Source organism: Paramisgurnus dabryanus, chromosome 7 (genome assembly GCF_030506205.2).
Source record: "Paramisgurnus dabryanus chromosome 7, PD_genome_1.1, whole genome shotgun sequence".
NCBI classification, from domain to species: domain Eukaryota; kingdom Metazoa; phylum Chordata; class Actinopteri; order Cypriniformes; family Cobitidae; genus Paramisgurnus; species Paramisgurnus dabryanus.
Genome location: NC_133343.1, coordinates 27,992,842 through 28,012,457, shown reverse-complemented (window position 1 = coordinate 28,012,457; position 19,616 = coordinate 27,992,842). Strand labels below are relative to the sequence as shown.

The window sequence follows — 19,616 nt, the reverse complement described above, 5'->3', positions numbered from 1 at the left end:
CATACGGAGAGATCTGCATTCGACTCGCTCTCGCGGTACTTGGACGTCACCCTCGCGGCGCCAGACGAAGTCGAACACACCTATTAAATTGATTTTTTTGTTTAGATAGCTGTACCAAAATAACAACGAAAATGCGTTGCATTTCTTTAATCTGGGCTTTAGGTGACATGTTTATTAATAGTCTGATGGAAACTGAGGAAGAATCTTTATTACATAAAGTCTGACTAGAAAATTGAAAATCAAACTTTATAAAATTGTACTCTGTGGTTCTGAGTGCAAGTTTGAATGAGTGTTAAGATCATAAACTTAAAAATTAAACCCGTTATTTACCCCAAAATGAATTTTCATCATTTACCCTCATATTTGTCTAAACCTTTATGGGGCGGTTTCCCGGACAGGGATTAGACTAGTCCTAGACTTAAACACTTTTAAGAGCTCTCCAAACGGAAAATAACTTGCACTGACATATCTTAAAATACATCAGTGCCCTTTGTTTTACCTCAAAATGCACACAGGTAATGTTTTTAGTAAGGCATATTTGTTAAAACTAGTTATATTTCCTAATTAAACTAAGGCCTAGTCCTGGATTAAGCTAATCCTGGTCCGGGAAACCGCTCCTATGAGTTTCTTCTGTTGAACACAAATAAAGATATTTTGTTGACGTTACCCGTTGACTTCCATAGTAGGAAAAACATGGTTACCGTCATATATTAAAATATCTTCTGTATAGTAGTTTTGATCCAAAGCTACATTTTCCCCATGAAATGACTTGCATACATACAGTAGGTTTGCAATATACTTTTGAATATACCAATTCTGATATGTACTTCTTATATTTGTCATTTCTAATGCATTGCTTGTGATTGCTTTAAACAAGCAAAAAAAAAAACCTAATCACCACTACACAGTACGAAGCTGAAATAATTGCAATTGCCAGGAATGTGTCATTTTAAAGCAGCTTGTATTTTAATTTAAAAATGTAGAACATAAACACAATACAAAAATGTAATAAAACTTACACCTAAAAAAAAATTCAGTAGGTCACAAGAAAAACAAGAAACAATTGCTTTTGTGACAAATATGAAAGCACTTAACATTAAAAATAGCTAAACACTTTGGGATGATCTCCAAAGTTAGAAGTTGTCATAGATTTCACTCAAGTTGAGCTTATTCTTTAGAAATGTACACAGGCATTTTAAGGGCTTAATATTTAACTTTAAACAAGATAGACCAAAAATATTTCATTAAAATTGGCTGTGAATAAAATAGTATTAAAAAAAGCTAGCGAATGTACACAGGTAAACCATATGCAATCGGCGCAGCACCAATTATATGTTTGAGGTGTGTGGCGTTACGTGATTGGCCTAAATGCTGAAGAAGAGACGATCCAGGCCCAGCAGAGAGCCAGGATTGGAGAAGAGCTGATGTGAAGCGATCCAAATCTCGGTCCGTCACGTCCCACAGATTACCGAGCACTAATGGGCTGGTGCAGACAAAATGAATATTTAATGAGTGAGCAATTTATTTGATTTGAAAAAATAATTCAGCACATCTGTGTGTAAATTACCATCCCGCGGTCAGATAGCTGAGGATGATCCCTGTTCCTTCCTGCTGGCCAAGTACACTGAGAGCAGCGCTGCTGCAACCAAACAGCAAAGCCACTGCCCGCACAGAGCTTTTCAAAACCCTCTGAGCATCCAAAAACCGGGCTCCTGCTCCGTGTCCTATGTAACTGCACCATAAACGTATAGATACTTATTGTCAAGCTTCATTTTTACACAATAATAATGATAGCAGTTCTTCATTAGTTTCACTCACATATAGAGATCTTTGGTAGTCATGGCCTCTAGTAGTTTATCTGAATCAGGAGCGCTTCCACAAACCCCTTGCCATGCTCGCTCACTGGACAGGATAGATGGCAAACAGTAAACTCAAGATACACAATGGTGGGCATGTTCATTTTCTTATTTTTGCAACTTACCCGGTAAACCATTCTTTGAAGCGTTTCTCAGTATCAGCCAGGTTTCCATCAGGGTTCAGGACATAATAAACTTTCTTAGGGTTCACACCAGAAGACAACACACAGCTTGAATCCATCTATGAAAAGGCACATTCATAGTTTTTGCGGTGAATTTTATTAAATGAGAGAGTATTATCCCTTTATGTATTAAATACTGTGCTTGCAATGGTTAACAGATACCTCTTTAAGATGACTGTGCCCAAGTACAGAATGTAATGAGGGCATACGAGTGACAGAACGAGACTTCAGACAAGCAATGTTCTCCCATGGCAACCTTTGCAAGTACTGGAGCAAAAAATATATAGTTACATAACACAGAATCTGATTACTAGTGACTGGCAGGTAACAATGCTTATAACTAGTGATGCACCGATGTATCGGCCGCCGATATTTATCGGCCGATTTTTGATGAATTTGAATCCATCGGCATATCGGCAATAGCACGAGAAAGGCCGATACCGATTGTTTAGTAATTAACTGCATAAAGAAATCCATTATATGTAAAAAATGAGTTAATGTTGTTAATAAAATAAATGCTGTGCTGAATTGCAAAAACCACCTTTGAAGGTTGTCATGCTCTATTATTATATTTGTTTTAGCTTAATTTGTACCTCTCTTATTATGTTGATGAGTTGAATGTTAATAAGATCCAATCCATGTTCAGTAAAAATAATTTGATGCAGAAATAAAGTAGCTATAGACCAACTGTAAAGTATTGTATCCAAGTGTTTAATATCGGTATCGGCATCGGCCAGAAGTTGTCTGTTTAAATCGGTATTGGCCCAAAAATATCCTATCGGTGCATCCCTACTTATAACCATTATATATTTATAATTAATCCAGCAAAAAAGTACACAGATGTAAAACATGACACTATACCTTGTCTAAAATCAGAACTGTATGTCCCTGTGGCTCCTCCCTCCCTCTCAGTTCAGCCACAACACCCTGGAGAAGCTTCAAAAAGTCCATATCATGCAGACCAGCTCCTTCCACAAGAGACTGTAGGTCAGGCAGGGAGAGGAGTGGAGATGCCGAGAGAACCACCTTAACAGAGCAATAAAAAATGATTTATGAAAACAAAAAACTACTAGTAGCACTCAAAGTGATGAGTCCAATCAGGCATTTTTTTTTTATAAAGGGAAACATCTAAAACATTCTGGAAGGGTGGAGGTGCAAGAATTGAGAAACACCATATAAAGTACCTTAAGCGTGTCCTCTGTGATCTTGGTTCCTTTCAGTGTCTGTTGGAGGCGTTTAATCTGAACTTCAAGCTCAGGGTCAGAGGTCAAAGGAAGGAGTAAAGTTCGCCACACCCCTAAAACCTCTTCCATGTCCTCGAGCATTTTCTGATAAGCAAGATACCGTTAAAAAACTGCCAGCTTCAGTACATCCAACATTATTCCCATTTACGCCAATTTCTTTCTTTCATTTCTCACCTCCACGCGAGCATCCAAAGCCTTGCGTCCCTCCCACCACTGTGTTTTTTCAGCTACGGAGCTCACCTCCTTCTGCCCCTTCAGCACACCGTCCAATTCTTCCAACAGCATGGTAATAGAACGCTAAAGAATGACAAAGACTACCCATGTAAACACATGCAACAAATCAGATAATGCAGTAAATAAAGCTTTTAGTCACAGATAATAAAAGTGACACTCCCCTTTTTTTTGAAAATAGGCTAATTTTCCAGCTCCCCTAGAGTTAAATATTTGATAATTACCGTTTTTGAATCCATTCAGCTGATCTCCGGGTCTGGCAGTACCACTTTTAGCCTAGCTTAGCACAATCCATTGAATCTGATTAGACCATTAGCATCACACTAAAAAATAACCTAAGAATTTCTATATTTTTCCTATTTAAAACTTGACTCTTCTGTAGTTACATCATGTACTAAGACCGAAGGAAAATTAAAAGTTGTGATTTTCTAGGACGATATGGCTAGGAACTATACTCTCATTCTGGCGTAATAATCAAGGACTTTGCTGCTGTAACATGGCTGCAGGAGGCGCAATGATATTACGCAGCAGCCAAAAATATTCCCCATGGTAACTTTCAATAGCAGGGGACTATTTTCGGCACTGCGTAATATCATTGCGCCTACTGCAGCCATGTTACAGCAGCAAAGTCCTTGATTGGATTCCGAAACGGTAAGAATCAAATGTTTAACTCTAGGGGAGCAGGAAAATGAGCCTATTTTCTAAAAAATTTGAGTGTCCCTTTAATATTAACAAGATGCATCACTGGTATTTATATGAATGGGGGAGATATGTCTATCCTAGGGCAAATTGTTAACCGTCATAAAATGACATCCCTTTGACGTTATGCATGCGCAATATATGGCAGGTGTTGCTGTAACAAGACCTGGAGGCGTTGCAAACATGGCAGCCCAGTGAGGCAGAGACTCTTGATTTAATTCAACATTGTTGTCTTGCTGTATTATTGTGTCTCTAAGCAAAACACAGATTTATAGTCCGAACAAGTTTACCTCTCTGTCTGTAGTAGGGATCCTCACGGTAATTGGGGCGGAGTTTCGCTGCAGGCGGGTCAATAGGATAGTACCACCAATCTCATCAGGATCAACACCCGCAAGAGAGAGGAGGCACACTGTTATTCCTACGACAAAAAAGTCAAATGCAATTTTAATTAGTCATGTAAAACCCTAACATTCTTCATTACCACAACAAAAGGTACATTTAAAATAAGAAGCTGGAACAGATCTAAACCTGAACACAGAAGCGTTACCTGCTGGCAAATCTTTCAGTTGCTGCGTGAACTGCTGGCAGTGTGTATGTGGAAACTGTTTTGGGTTCGATGACGCGAACGAAAAAATGTTCTCCAGCAAAGATAGTTTTTGAGACCGAGTCACCCCTCCAGTTTCCTCTAGACTCAGAGCACCAAGACCTTCTGTGACATCATTACATGATTTTTTCAGCTTCCTATAGAAAAATAAAAAAAAATAAAAGATGGTAAGGGTCTCATATTTTCTTTGAAGACGAGTAATATTCTGAAATTCAGTGACCACTGACCTGAACTGGCCAGCCACGTGACGAGTCATGTGGTGGCGGGTGGAAACCCCCAGCGACTGTGCATGCAGCATTGCTGTGGTGAGAGGATCAGTTTGACCGAGTGACTGAGCGAGGAGTGAGCAGATTTGAGGATAAAAAGGAGGCGGGAAGTGATGGAGGAGGAGCCATGATGAGCGCAGGTAGAACTGGATGGCCTCCATCGACAGGTCAGCTAAATAGAAGTAAATGCAGATATTTACTTCAATATTAGCGTATGACTCACAAAATGTCTTCAAAAGATGAGTGACCTAGTTCATACAAAGATCATATATCCCCTTTACATTAGCTACAAAGAATTAAAGGATTAGTCCATTTACTTGAAAAAAAATCCAGATAATTTTCTCACCACCATGTCATCCAAAATGTTGATGTCTTTCTTTGTTCAGTCGAGAAGAAATTATGTTTTTTGAAGAAAACATTCCTGGACTTCTCTCATTTTAATGGACCCAAACACTTACACAGTTTTAATGCAGTTTAAAATTGCAATTTCAAAGGACTCTAAACGATCTTAAACGAGACATAAGGGTCTTATCTAGAGAAAATACAAAATATGCACTTTTAAAACACAACTTCTCGACTATCTCCGGTCATGTGACACGCCAGCGCAAACTCGCGTAATACGTCATCACGTCAAGAGGTCACGGATGACATATCGAAACTACGCCCCAGTGTTTACAAGTGTGGAGAAAGAGGACCGTTCCGACGTTGTTGTATGTAGAATGATACTAATTAATGTCTTTGTGTCAGTTTATGGTTTAAAATCGTCCGCAAATGTGCGTTTCTTATATGTAACACGTGACCTTTCTACGGCATTACGCAATTACATGAGGTCGCACTGACGTGTCACAGGACCGGAGGAAGCCGAGAAGTAGTGGTTTAAAAGTGCATTTTTTTTTTTCTTGCCAACAATGACAATCATTTTGCTAGATAAGACCCTTATGCCTCGTTTGGGATTGTTTAGAAACTGCAATTTTAAACTGCATTAAAACTGTAAAGTGTTGGGGTCCATTAAAATGAAAAAATCCTGGAATGTTTTCCACAAAAAACATGATTTCTTCTAGACTGAACAAAGAAAGACATCAACATTTTGGATTTTTCATTTTGGTGGTCAGTAAACTATCTGGATTTTTTTTTAAGAAATGGCCTAATCCTTTAAGTACTCTCAGCTTCATTTTGCACATTTTACCCACCCATATTTAAACCCACAAAGCAAACCCAACCCTAACCCAAAGTCCTATGATTCCATCTGGGCCTGTCTATATAACCAAAATCTTCCTTCATTGTTTTTTTGTATGCGTTATGTTTTTAAAGGACTTTGTTACCCCAGGCAGTATGTTCATGTGGTAGGGGTGTGTGAGCTCCAGGACCGTTCTGTCCAGCCCTCCTGAGCTCACTGAAACACTCTCGTCCTACATCTGCAGTCAGGTCTCTCCTCAGCACCTCACAATCAGCATCTGGGCTGCCTAGAACCACAAACACATGCACACACAAATTCAATTAGTCTAATATAATTCAAAGTCGCGCAATTACATCAGTTTTGTTTTACACACAAATACCTGTGTCTGAGACTTTGAGCTCCTCAAAGCTGATATTCAGTCGAACGTCTTCATCTTCCTCTTTAATCATCCTCAACTTTTCTGGCTCTCCTGTGACCTCTGAACCCTGATCCTTCTTCGACCTGCCCCTTCGTGGGCGTGTCTGTTGGGAGGCATCTTCGTCAGAAGACAGACAGCTGATGGAGGGAAGGGCTGTGCTTTTCTTAGTAGTCCGTGCTCGTCGAGGACGATCTGGCTCTACGGGAACTTTAGCGTCACTAGGGTTGGATTTTAGTGCTGGTTTAGGGGTGCGAGGGGTTTTGGAGTTAGAAGCGGTTCGTTTTTTCTCTGACTTATCCACTACGACAGGTGCAGTTTCAGTGTCGCTCTCATCACTAAACTCAACCTGACACAGAAGACATAAAATTAAATTATATACATTTTGTAAAAAAAGACTTATTTATAACAGGCATAAATAAGTAGAAACTAAGGTATCAAACCTTAAATCGAGAGCGTTTGGTCCGTTTAGGTGCAGCAGGCACGGCCACAGATTTTGCTTCTATAGGAGAAGAATCTTTGTAAACTTCGAATGAGCCCTTCGAGGAAACTTTCGCCTTTGCAGCTCCACGATTGTTGGCAGGCGTTAGGTTTACAGAAATCTCAGGCACCTCATTGTTAAAATCAAATGATCTCAGATCACCAATACTAGTGCTAGTGGAGCCAAATTTGGGCCGGGAAGTCCTTGGTGGTTTAGGCGTCTTGAAAACCACAGAGGATTTCGAGATGGTAATTTTGGGCACTGCATCTTCAGCTTTCTTGGAGCCTGCAGTGGTTTCTTTAGTTTGGCTTTTGGTTCTTTGCTTCAGTTCTGTTTTAGGTTTAAGTTGCGTTTTAATCTTTGATGGGTTCCAGCTCCACGCAGAAGAGAAGAGTTCTTCAGGAGTGCACTGTTTCTTCATGGCCAGCGCTAAACAGGAAGCCACGGCTTTAGCTCCTAGTAGGGCAGCTCTGATGGGCCCAAGTTCTGGTGTCATTGCTCCTAAAGGCTTCACAGCCTCCAATCCTGCCTCAATCTCCTCCCACAAGGCCGCAGCCTTACCTTTATCTCCCGTCCTGAGAAGCTGAAACACGGTGCCCAAATGCACCCTACCGAGGTACGCCTGGAGCACTGTCAAACCTTGCCTAGTTTGTTTTTTTGAAGACACAAAAGCACCCAGACTGCTTTGGAGCTTAGCCATGACACTATGGCAACGTTTCCTGGCAAAGTGGCGTAGTCGGCGGGAGAGCTCTTGGTCCGATTGGAGTTCTGCCTGTATCAGGGCCCAATGGATACTGACTCGAGCCACACCGAGCTCGGTGCAGCACGGACATGAGCAGGTCTCAGCATGGTTCAGGCAGGAAAGCCAACGCTGGCGTTTGCACTTTAAAGGGGGAGATGCTCCTTGGCTTCCTAATCTAGATATGGTTTCCACAGGCTCCTTGAGAAGGGCACGAGAGCTGAGGATTCCACTCAGGTCCTCTTCTTCCTCAAGAACGTCACCAGAAGAAGCAGGGGCAGCGGGTCGACCTTTGCGTGGTTTAATTTTCATCTCACTCTTCGCTTGTTGTCCCTGGCCAAAATCTACATGCAGGAGAAATAATGATTATAGCAGTAGCTCCAAAATGAGAGATGTGGAAAAAATTGCTGACTTTTACTTCACCATTACCCGTGCACAAATCCAGTAAGTTTCTAACTTGCTCTAGATCCAAACCACTTGCTTCAGTTGCTCCCTTCATCAACTCCAGCTCCGCTTTCAAAACCAAAAGCTCGGCACAGCTACAAACACAGATGACATGTCATTTTAAAATGTAAGTAAGTGCATACAGAATTAGTCTAGCATTCGATGCACATATTCAAGCTTCAAGTAAAGCACTGACAGGGCAGTGCTACTTTGTGTATCTGGTAAGTGGTGACTTGATGTCCAAAACAAGACATGTGAACAGTCAAACACATTTAAAGGGGTTATGCACTTACTGGCTGAGGTTCTGCAGTTTGGTGGCCAATTTGAGGGCCTCTAGACACTGAGCTTTAGCTTCATGAATGGCCCCGCTGCTGCTCCTTATTGCCACCATCCTCTCAGAACACACCAGAACTTCGCTCAACAACAGCCACTTAAACACAACGCTGTCACCTATGGAGAAAAAAGCACAAGCGCCATTGCAGCATTTACATGCAGTGTATATTGAGTGTTTTGTGGTAAACTGGTGGTACCTTGATCCACAAAGCGAGTGTCTGTGTTTGATCCGGGAGCTCCGTAAAACCCGCTTCCCAGCAACATCATCACTAAGCTGCACAATAGCTTCAGTCCTTCATACTGGGCTGTATCTGGAGTTTTCAAACCTGTAAAACACCATCCACTACATTATCACACAGAGACATCATTTGTGGCCAAGCAGGGTGGTTGGCTCTAATAAAAGTTTGAATGGATCTATGAAACGTGTGCATTAAATGTGATCCGACCATGTTCAATGATGCTCTGGCGCAGTTGCGTGTCTAAAGTCTGCGTGTCCAGGCTCAAGTAGTCACTGGCTGTCTGCAGTGCTCGTGCCCTGAGCAGGTACCAGCTCTTGGAATGATGCCGAGTGGACTCCTTAATTACTTGCATCAGGCAAAAAACGCCATGTTCCATCTGAAAGAGAGTGAGATGTATCTGTCCTTAAATAAATGCTAATAATTCAAAACTGACAGCATAAGTTAAAAGGAACACGCCCACATTTTGAGAATTTAGCGTATTCACCGTATCCCCCAGAGTTAGATAAGTCCATACATAACTTTCTCATCTCCGTGCATGCTGTAACTCTGTCTGACGCAGCCCCTGCTAGCTTAGCACGAAGACTGGAAGTGAATGGCGGCAGCTAGCAAACTGCTGCCAATAAGTGACAAAATAACACAAACATTTTCCTATTTATATGTTTTTATTTGTATAGTCACACCATGTACAAATAACAAGGTGATATAAGACACAGCCATCTTTTAACAGTATGCATACTGGGAACTATATTTGCAGAAGGCGAAGCACTGCTACTTGGGCGGAGTGATTTGCACACAGCACCCGAGAATCCCCCTGGTGAGGAGCAGAGAGTTCGCTCAGAGTTGTGCAAATCACTCCGCCCAAGTAGCAGTGCTTCGCCTTCTGAGAATATAGTTCCCAGTATGTATACTGTTAAAAGATGGCTGTGTCTCATTTGACCTTGTTATTTGTACACGATGTGACTATACAAATCACAACACATAAATAGGAAAATGTTCGCATTATTTTGCCACTTATTGGGAGCAGTTTGCTAGCTGGAGCCATTCACTTCCAGTCTTTGTGCTAAGCTAGCGGGGGCTGCGTCAGACAGAGTTACAGCACACACGGAGATGAGAAAGGTATGTATGGACTTATCTAACTCTGGGGGATACGGTGAATAAGCTAAATTCCCAAAATGTGGGCGTGTTCTTTAAATACGTTTACTAGATGGTCAGAGAAGTGGTCCAGGAATGAGTTTACATATGCAATTTAGAAAGACTAAAAAGTTAGCCTACTAAATATTAAAGGAATAGTTCACAGAAAAACATTTTTTTTTCCTATCGTAGGAAAAAAGAATAGTATGGAAGTGAATGGTGGCCCTATTCTGTTTGACTTTTCAAAATATCTTCATTTGTGTTTAGGGAAAAAAAATTATATAGGTTTGAAACAACTTAAAGGCAAATAATTAATGATTTTTTATTTTTGGGTGAACTATCCCTCGAAGACTTTTGGGGATCACACTGGATTATTTGTAGGTGACTTCAATTGGCATCAAACATTTTGCATTCGGATAAGAAAGAATGGTATGGACAGTGATTCAAATCTATTTGCATATATATGCATTTCCCACTTACATTTATGTGTGCAAGCATTACCTGTCCTAAAGCATAGCAGATCTGTGCTTTCTGCAGCATTACAGTCATTGATATTACAGACGAGCCCTCTGAGTCAGATGTCAAACTCTGTTCTGCTTTTTCTAACTCCTCCTGAAACATGCATAAAGGTACTGTAAGCCCCTAACCATCCAATGAACATGTACAGCACTGGTTCTCAAACTGTGGGGTGGATCCTTGGGGGACGTTGGATGGTGCCAAGGGTTTAGAGTCATAAATAATTTTATAGAATACATTCATCATAAATTCTGTGCAATTAAACCTCAGAAAAATAAGGATACTAACCAACACAACTAGTACATTGTATAATTTAATATGCATTGTTCAATTTAAATTCTAAGCTTGAGATTGTTTTGTGTCATGAATTTTTTTTGTGGGGGGGGGGGGGGGGGGCGCAAAGGGATAAACCCAAAACAAGGAGAACCAAAATTTGAGAACCACTGATGTTTTTCAAATATTGTTTTTCCAAGCATAAAAAGGTCACCTGGGCGAGCTGAGGGGACCCTAGATACAACAGGATCCTGGCAGTTTGGCAAAAGGCATTAACGCTGTTCTGAGCATCGCCAATGCTACGAAACAGAGCGGCAGCGAGCTGATATCCCTCCAGAGATTGCAGGTGCTGAAAAAGGTCCATTTATTAATGCAAGTTCAAATCTAGAGCCAAACAACGGGAGCGTTTTAAGGATGTTGATGTGTGTGGACCTACTTTGCCCATGAGTGTGTGGAGGGCAGCCATCAGTGTGATTGAAGACGCTGTGAGCTTAGGGTCTCTAACTGCTGGTGAGGACCCCTTGAGTAGACTTCTCCATAAAGACAAACTCTTCTCCAAAGGTTCGCTCAGCTCTGAACACAGAAACAAAAAAAAAAACTTACACACTCCTTAAATGTAAAGGACATTCTGTGAAAATATAACCTTGATATCTTGACTGAGTAAGGTCATGTCAAAGATTGAAATTAATGACAATAATGAAACTTTAATGCTCCTAATCTTATAACTAGATTATAAGACTTTAGCCTGGATTTCACAGGCAGGGTCACAATTAATCGAAATTATATCAATTGTATCGTAAGGGTTCCTTACTGCTGTCAGCCAGTAGACTGAAGCGTAGTCCATCATAGACTAGCTGACTCTCTTGTGATTTCTGTTTCTCCTCGTAATCCAGATCGTTGGTGGGAACAGGATCCACATTCACTTTACTTTCCTCTTGCACAGCACGCAATCGCTTCTCTGTGTCCACAGCCTGTGGTATTTAAGGAAAATGTATATTACCTTGGGTACCGATAGTCCACTTATTCAAAAGACCATGAAAATAAATGTATCAAGTATGTACCTCTTGCAAGTTTGATTCAAGAGTGCAGATGTAGAGCCACAGGAAGGCCTGTGCCTTTTCATCCTTTAACCTATCAGCATTCTCTGCCGTCTCTGGCTCTGCCTCCAACAACCGCAAAGCCTCCTGGGTAAAGTCAACCGCCGAGCTGATTGGCAAAAAGAAACATTTTGAAGTCCTCAAGAACACCAATTCAAGGAATACTAAAGCAGGAACAAGCATAAAAAAATAAATACCTACCACTCAGTCTGTTGGCTAAAGTCTTGGTAACACACAACCTGTGACATCTCACACAGGTAGGAAGCACGTCTCAATTTGTGTACGGTGTCTTCATGACAGATATCCAAGAGGTCACAGAGTGTGTTGTAGCGCTCCTGAGCAGTGTCTTCTGTCTGCTCCTTATACATGCGTAACTCCTCCTCTAACAAACTCATCAGCACCTCTTCATCCATCGACACTTCTGCCAAGCCATCCCTCAGAGTTCTGACAAAAGAGAGAGATTTGTTCAACATACTCATGTAAGCTCGATTAACCACCCACGGTACACCAAGTGCAAGTTACCTTAGGCGTGTGTCCTCATCTCCTGCTCGGGCTGCATCACATTTGGTTTTGACCCACAGCGACACAGGTTCTGAGAGATGATCCATAACCCGTGCCCCCAAAACTTGAATCCAGTGTACAATCCAGTCTAAAGCCGGCTCCAGTTGACCCACACGTCGGCTGCACTGGACGGTCAGCTTAAAGCACCGATTGATCTGAAAATCATGCATAATATGTCAAGTCTATAGGTTCATATTTCCGTTTACACACTTTTTTTCAGAAGAGTCCAAGTAATAAACAGAAGTAATAAAGGGTGTTATTGTAAAAACAATGTTACCCACTGCAACATGTTTAGGTACTTGGACTCTAACAGTACAGTTCACTTGGGGCGTAAGCGTAAACGGTTCTCATTTACTTTTAACTCATTCCCCACCAGCCATTTTTTTAAAAGTTGGCCACCAAATTTTTTTGTGATTTTCACAAAATGCCTTCAGGAAAATTTTCTTCTAAAAATATATAGACAAACAAACATATCAAATGAAAGATCAGGCACTCTGCTTTCAAACAAACAAACAAACAGGGAAAAAAAACTTTTCATACTAACTATATTTTTTTCTCTGCTTACAAACTCTTAAATATGGGTATTTTTCATTAAAAAGCTGAAATAATTCCATTTTTGTGAAGGAATTTTGTTAGAGATCAGAGTTAGACAATTATCAAAACATACAAAGAGTTTAAAATTAGTAAATAATGTTTTGGCTTTAGTTTTTTCATAAATTGGGTCCTTTTTTATGCAAATGTTTTCTGTTAATTGACCAGATAACTTGTCATTGGCAGGGAAATAGTTAATGGGTGACGTCATGTGTTGCCGAACTGAATAGTGGATTGTCAACATCGCGTCACTGCCGTTGCTTGTGGCAGAACTTGAACATTTCTCAACTTTTCAAGTGCCAAAACGTGCGTCAGCCAATCAGATCGCCTTATGCAAATAACCTAGTGTGAGCCAGCCAATTACGGTTATGGAAGACAATCCACTGTGATTGGCTGTTGGCCATGTTTCAGACAAGCCTTCCGTCAAGCGTTAACAATTCCGTCCCGTGTGAATGTACAGTAATTCAATAAGCAATTGGAGGTCTTACCCTATCCACAGGAAGTGAGGGTAGGCCGTCCTTTAACAGCTCCTGACACACAATCACAGCCAAACCAAATGCTCCATCATACAACTTCTTGTCAAACAGCTCATACACCACATCATTCATTACGCACACTTTAGGGAAGACAGAACAATATTAAAAAAAGTAGTTAAATTCTTTTCAATCATTAAAACATGCAAATCATTTAAAAGTAGTTAGCAACAACAGATAACATTAAAAAAATATGATCAAACTTATGCATGCTGCCTTAAATACAAAATACAATATGACTTTAAAGTCAAAGCTATTATATAATCCATTATACAAAAGTAAGCAAATTTGAAGCAGACATACCTGCATTAAGCAAAAACTTGTCATTGTTTAGCGTCCGCAATTCAGTAAGCATGCGTCCTGCCGTCGCATTGCAGTACAACAGCACTCTGTCCAAAGAATTGCCAGTAGACACCTGAGGACACACATTAATACACTGAAAGGATATCAACCACATGCTTAGTTTAAGCCAATGCGTTTAAAGGGGCCATGGCACAAGACTTTCTTAAGATGTCAAATAAATCTTTGGTGTCCCCAGAGCACATTTGTGAAGTTTTAGCTCAAAATACCATATAAATAATTTGTTATAGCATGTTAAAATTGCCACTTTGTAGGTGTGTGCAAAAATGTGCCGTTTTGGGTGTGTCCTTTAAAATTTAAATGAGTGGATGAAGTGTAAACACTGATCACAATGATGGTGGTTTGTGGCAACAAACTCAATTGTGCTGTGAATTATTTTCTCTCTCTCTTTCTCTGCACTAAATGGCAGTGCTGTGATTGGATAGTGCAGATTAACTTTTTCACCGCCAGCGTTTTTAAAAAAAGTTGCCAGCCAGCGCCAGCGTTTTTCATGATTTTCACCAAAGTTTAATGCCTTCCAGAAAATGTTCTTCTTTAAATATATAAACATACAATATACCAAATGAAAGAACAGACCCTCTGCTTTCAAACAAAAAAAAAACCGTTTCATCCTACCTTTAGTGGTTCTTTTGCAATTAGCTTTTGATTATGGGTAGGTTTTTGCAAAAACACCATATTTTGAGCAAAAAGCAGTGATAATTCCATTTTTATGACGGACTTTTCATAGAGATCCCATTCAGAGCGATCTTTAAAACAGACACGGACATGCAGCAGCTTGCCATAGGGCAATACTTCCGGTTTTAAAAAGTTGCGGAAGGGGGCCACCTGGTGGAAAATAGCGGTATTGCGGAAAGACGGAAAATCTCGTCATTGGCGAGGAAGCGTTTTCTCTTAATTGACGAGATATCTCGTCAATGGCGGGGAAAGAGTTAAGGGGCGGTATTATTATAATAAGAGCTCCTTATGATATCATAAGGAGAGCTAAATTTCAATGACCTATTTATTCATGTGCTTATAGAGAATGGTTTACCAAAACTAAGTTACTGGGTTGATCTTTTTCACATTTTCTAGGTTGATAGAAGCACTGGGGACCCAATCATAGCACTTAAAGGACAAGTTCGGTATTTTAGACTTAAAGCCCTGTTTTCAGATTGTTTATGGTGAAATAGAATGGTTTTGACTGAAATTTCGACATTTTCGGCTGTCCTGAGAATTTTCGCGTGTTTGTGTTTCAGCTCAGACCTCTACAATGGGTTTATAGGTGCACTGGAACAATCCTTCCTAAAATGCATTAAACTTTCGTTTACAAAGACGTGAAACTCACCGAGTGGTCAGGGGTGTTCACTGATATGCTCACACAAAAATCGCTGCAAAAGATGCTTTCCAACAGCTGTTTTAGCATTCGTTGTTAACTTGTGGACCTATTTTCCCAAACGCCTCACACCCGTACATTCTTCCGCTTAGAGCTTGAATAATAAACACTCCAGCCCAGGTGGTGGCGCTAATCCGCCTTTGCCAATTGCAAGAATAGAAACAAAGTTCCCGGCGCGGAGTAATACCGTACCTCACAGCACATATAATACATGTAAATGGAGTTGGTAAAAACTACGATAAAACCTGTTAGAATGCGTCTTTTGGAGCGATTTTTGTGTGAGCATACCAGTGAACACCCCTGACCACTCGGTGAGTTTCACGTCTTTGTAAACGAAAGTTTAATGCATTTTAGGAAGGATTGTTCCAGTGCACCTATAAACCCAATGTAGAGGTCTGAGCTGAAACACAAACACGCAAAAATTCTCAGGACAGCCGCAAATGTCGAAATTTCAGTCAAAACCATTCTATTTCACCATAAACAATCTGAAAACAGGGCTTTAAGTCTAAAATACCGAACTTGTCCTTTAAACATGGAAAAAGTCAGATTTTCATTCCATGGCCCCTTTAACATTCTACAACCTGGATATTCAACTTGTGACAATTAAATGCATTACCTGAGATGTGTGAAGGCTATCATACGTGCTAATGAAGCCCTGGTAGAAACTGAAACAAAGCGAGTACTGCACTTGCTGTGAAAATGAGTCCTGGAAGACAAAAACACAAAAAGGTCATGGGTTTGATTCCCAGAGGACACACAAAATGATAACACTTAAAGGGTTAAAAATAGTTATCTTTTCTATTAATTGGCATGCCAGCTTCTATGGCTATATTTAAAGGAATAGTTCACCCGAAAAATGAGTGCTTATACAGTATTACCTTTTGCTGTATGAACAGAAGTTCCTGGTATTCCTCCAAGAAGGAGAAACAAGCCAGCAATGTGACCACGTTCATCCCTTTACTCCGGCCACCCTCCACCGCCCAAATAACCAGCTGGCAAGCCTCTAACAGCACATGGCACTCTGTGTCGGACATGGCTTTGGGCAGCCCCCTTAGGATGCGTGCACATTCAGTAAACGCTTTACAGCAATCTCCTTCTGAACCCAAAGTACGATGCAGCTGCAATGCTCGATCTGCAAGACTCAGAGACGATCGCAGAGCCCCTTGACTTTTGATCCCCTCCAGGGCGCCTTGCAACAACCCAACAGCTTCTGCTGAAAACTGACTCTTACAGAGCAGCTTACAGACCTTAAACAAGACCTCACACTGCACAGCCAGCGAGAGGCACGTTTGCTCCAAGCACGGGACAAGGGAAATTTTTTGTAATTCAGAAGTTAAAAAACTTACATCACCGTGAGTCAAACTACACGATCGTTCGTATTCCCCTACCACCTCCTCTACAAACTGAGGGATTTTGGATGTAGATGAGGCAGAGCTGGGCTCCTGTTGTAGGAGCTTGAAGGTCAGAGCTTGTAGATGATAGTGAAGTCTGTCTCTTGGAGAGAGGGCGGAGCTACGCGCGCTAACCTGAAGACTGTTCCACAAGACGGCAAAACAGTTTCGCACCAGAACGTTGAAGTCGTCGGTCTGTCAACAAAACAAAAAACACAGATATATTAGGGGACCATAGAAAGCATTAAATGCATTACAAGGTGTTAGTAATAAAGCAGCAAACTACCTGTGCAGAAAAATGCTTCAGTCTTCTGTACATGAGATGCCCCAATCGACTAGCAAGGCCGTGAGCTTTAAGGGATGCAACTTTCTGTAGGATGTGGTATACTATTTTCTCCAGATATAATGGGTTGCTTTGCATTCCTGAATCTTCAACCAATTCAAACCCTTGAATAGCAAGTTCAGCCAACTCCACCAGTCGCTCCTGATGAGCAAAATCCAACGTTCCACTGCCCAGCTGCTGGTTGCACGCCCGGATGATACGATCGCACATTGTTCGGCCATATGGACCGAGGCCACCATCCACATGTTTCTAAAGTAAAACGTTGACAAAATTCAACAAAATAAATCTCCAACAATGCGCATTACATTTGAAATAAAACCCATCTGCTGTCGCTGACACATACAGTAATTATTTGTGTACCTTCAAGTTGTCGTAAAGAAGAATAGTGTCCTTCACAGAAGACAGCTGCTGGACATACTCCTCTGTCTTCAGGTACTTCATTTTGCTTTCACTGTTGCTTCTGCTAAACATGTTAAAGAGTTTATTTCAGACCTGGGATTTGCTAGACTGGGTTTAAAATAGGACAGGAGTAGGCCTCAAACTTTATTAGCTAAGCATGTATCAAATGACATTTTTTGTAGGCCAAAATGTGCTTTTTTTGGGTGTGTCCTTTAACATGCAAATAAGCTGATCTCTGCACGTAATGGCAGTGCCGTGCCTGTGGTTGGATAGTACAGATTAAGAGGTGGTATTATAATTATCCCCCTCTGACATCACAAGGGGAGCCAAATTTCAATGACCTATTTTTCCACATGCTTGCAGAGAATGGTTTACCAAAACTAAGTTACTATGTTGAGCTTTTCCACATTTTCTAGGTTGATAAAAGCACTGGGGACCCAATTATAGCACTTAAACATGGAAAAAGTCCTATTTTCATGATATGTCCCCTTTAACAGTTATGATCAGTCCTGAAGATAAGAATAGATGACATGGAGCGGTTTCCCAGATAGGGTTTAGATAAAACCAGGATTTTTAGCGCAATTAAGTACTTTTTTTTTTAAATATATTTTTTGGGCCATTTTTGCCTTTATTGGATAGTAATTAAGGAGACGACAGGAAAGTATAGGGTGAAGAGAGGGGTATGGGATTGGCAAAGGACCTCGAGCCGGGATTCGAACTCGGGTCCCCAGAAGTGCGTCTGCACCATGTGTCGGAGCACCGTCCACTACACCATCGGCTCCGACACAATTAAGTACTTTATACAATTATAACTTACAAAAACTTTACAATGTCACGGATATATGTTAAGATGTCAGTGCAAGGGATTTTTCGGTTAGGACAGCTCCAACAAGCATTTTAGTCTGGGACTACGTTAAGACCTGTCTGGGAACCTGCCCCATAGGGTTTAACTTTAGACTAGGTTAACTTTTAAAACTAGTCCAAGCAGTTTGAACCAAGATAGAGATGCACGAGAAATAGATACGAAATAGAATAAACAGGGTTAATTTAAACCATTTCAGGAATCATGGCATGGCAAAAGCTTTCATTGGAAAATCATTATTTTCTTAAACAATAAAAACCCATAACCTAGAAAGTATCCCTACTGAAAAATCCAGTTAAGACCAGAAGAAGCTGGTAGCTGGTTTAAGGTGGCAGTAGCTGGTTTAAAATCAGCCTTTCAAAGCTGATAAATCTTGTGGGTCAGCTGCCAGCTTAAAAAGTGACCAAAACACAGCTTGCTACACCAGCAAAACCAAGCTCACCAGCTTTTGGTGTTGGTCTTAGCTCAATTTTTAAGTAGGGATTGAACACTTAGCCAAACATGGTTTGATACTTCGCTAGGGTGGGTTGAGTGTCCAAATAATCCCAAATACTTTTTTAGGTCCAGTGAACACATACACACGTTATTTAAGTAATTCTGCCTTCTTTACGTTATATTGTTCACTTGGACACTGAATTGAAAATTAGCATGCTAGCTGGCTAAGTGAGCCTTCTCCACAGTCCTTCGTAGGTCATCAGTCGGCCACATACGTCAAAGCAACCGTTACATTTTAAGTAAAGAAATAACAGTAACTACACCTCACGAGGACTAATGTATATTTATATACTGAAGTAAGACAACCTAGATGGCGTATGCAGTTGACAAATTAAACCTCCGGCTGACGCAGATTTCTAAATAATGCGCAGATGATGTAAACAAACGTGTTAGCGACAACTTACCAAAATCAGCAAATGGCCAAAAAGATCTCCTCGAGTTGTATGAACCGTAGCATACACGTGTGGTTTAAATAAATTTCAATGTAAGATTAACTTAGTTAAAATCTCCACTTTCTCCTCATCGTAATTTTGTTGACAGAAGCAGAACACGAAGAAGTAGCGCACTTATTTTAAAAAAACGCAAAGGCTGTCGGGAAATTGCGGTGACGTAATCAAAATGCCCAGGAAATGGATTATGGGTATTGTAGTAATTTAACGACTGAGCGTTTCTTTTACTTTTTAGGTGATAATAAATATGTAGTTAAACAGTTAATACTTTGTAAATATAAAGAACAGGTTCTTTTATTTTCTATTTAAAGTAAAATGACATGACCTAAAGAT

The 19,616-nt window shown here is 40.6% G+C and overlaps 1 protein-coding gene across 2 annotated transcripts; it reads right to left on the bottom strand.

The window, feature by feature from the left end:
* Positions 1-944: 944 nt before the first annotated feature.
* On the bottom strand, positions 945-19,397 carry espl1 (extra spindle pole bodies like 1, separase). Of its 2 annotated transcripts, none has more exons than XM_065272693.2 (32): positions 19,239-19,397; positions 17,439-17,541; positions 17,022-17,327; positions 16,223-16,930; positions 15,961-16,050; positions 13,916-14,027; positions 13,568-13,695; positions 12,450-12,643; positions 12,129-12,371; positions 11,892-12,036; positions 11,642-11,801; positions 11,267-11,403; positions 11,045-11,179; positions 10,543-10,653; positions 9,118-9,286; positions 8,869-8,997; positions 8,632-8,788; positions 8,324-8,433; positions 7,118-8,238; positions 6,639-7,023; positions 6,405-6,545; positions 5,044-5,254; positions 4,760-4,953; positions 4,503-4,630; positions 3,457-3,579; positions 3,223-3,366; positions 2,900-3,064; positions 2,201-2,305; positions 1,982-2,097; positions 1,819-1,902; positions 1,568-1,732; positions 945-1,483 (listed from the first exon to the last, which is right to left on the bottom strand). In XM_065272693.2, exons 2-32 carry the CDS (start codon positions 17,517-17,519, stop codon positions 1,282-1,284), a joined length of 6,399 nt encoding a protein of 2,132 aa, XP_065128765.1. In that variant the 5' UTR covers positions 17,520-17,541; positions 19,239-19,397; the 3' UTR covers positions 945-1,281. The 2 variants fall into 2 exon arrangements, with proteins under 2 accessions (XP_065128765.1, XP_065128766.1); XM_065272694.2 differs by having other exon boundaries at positions 17,439-17,538.
* Positions 19,398-19,616: the final 219 nt, after the last annotated feature.

Bases quoted from the DNA above. Each gene is read 5' to 3' on its own strand.
- espl1 (XM_065272693.2), bottom strand. From the start codon at position 17,519: ATGAAGTACCTGAAGACAGAGGAGTATGTCCAGCAGCTGTCTTCTGTG. The intron at 11,802-11,891 runs GTACATACTTGA...TAAATACCACAG, and splicing joins TTGAATCAAACTTGCAAGAG to GCTGTGGACACAGAGAAGCG. The intron at 8,434-8,631 runs GTAAGTGCATAA...CTGTGTTTGTAG, and splicing joins AAACTGCAGAACCTCAGCCA to CTGTGCCGAGCTTTTGGTTT.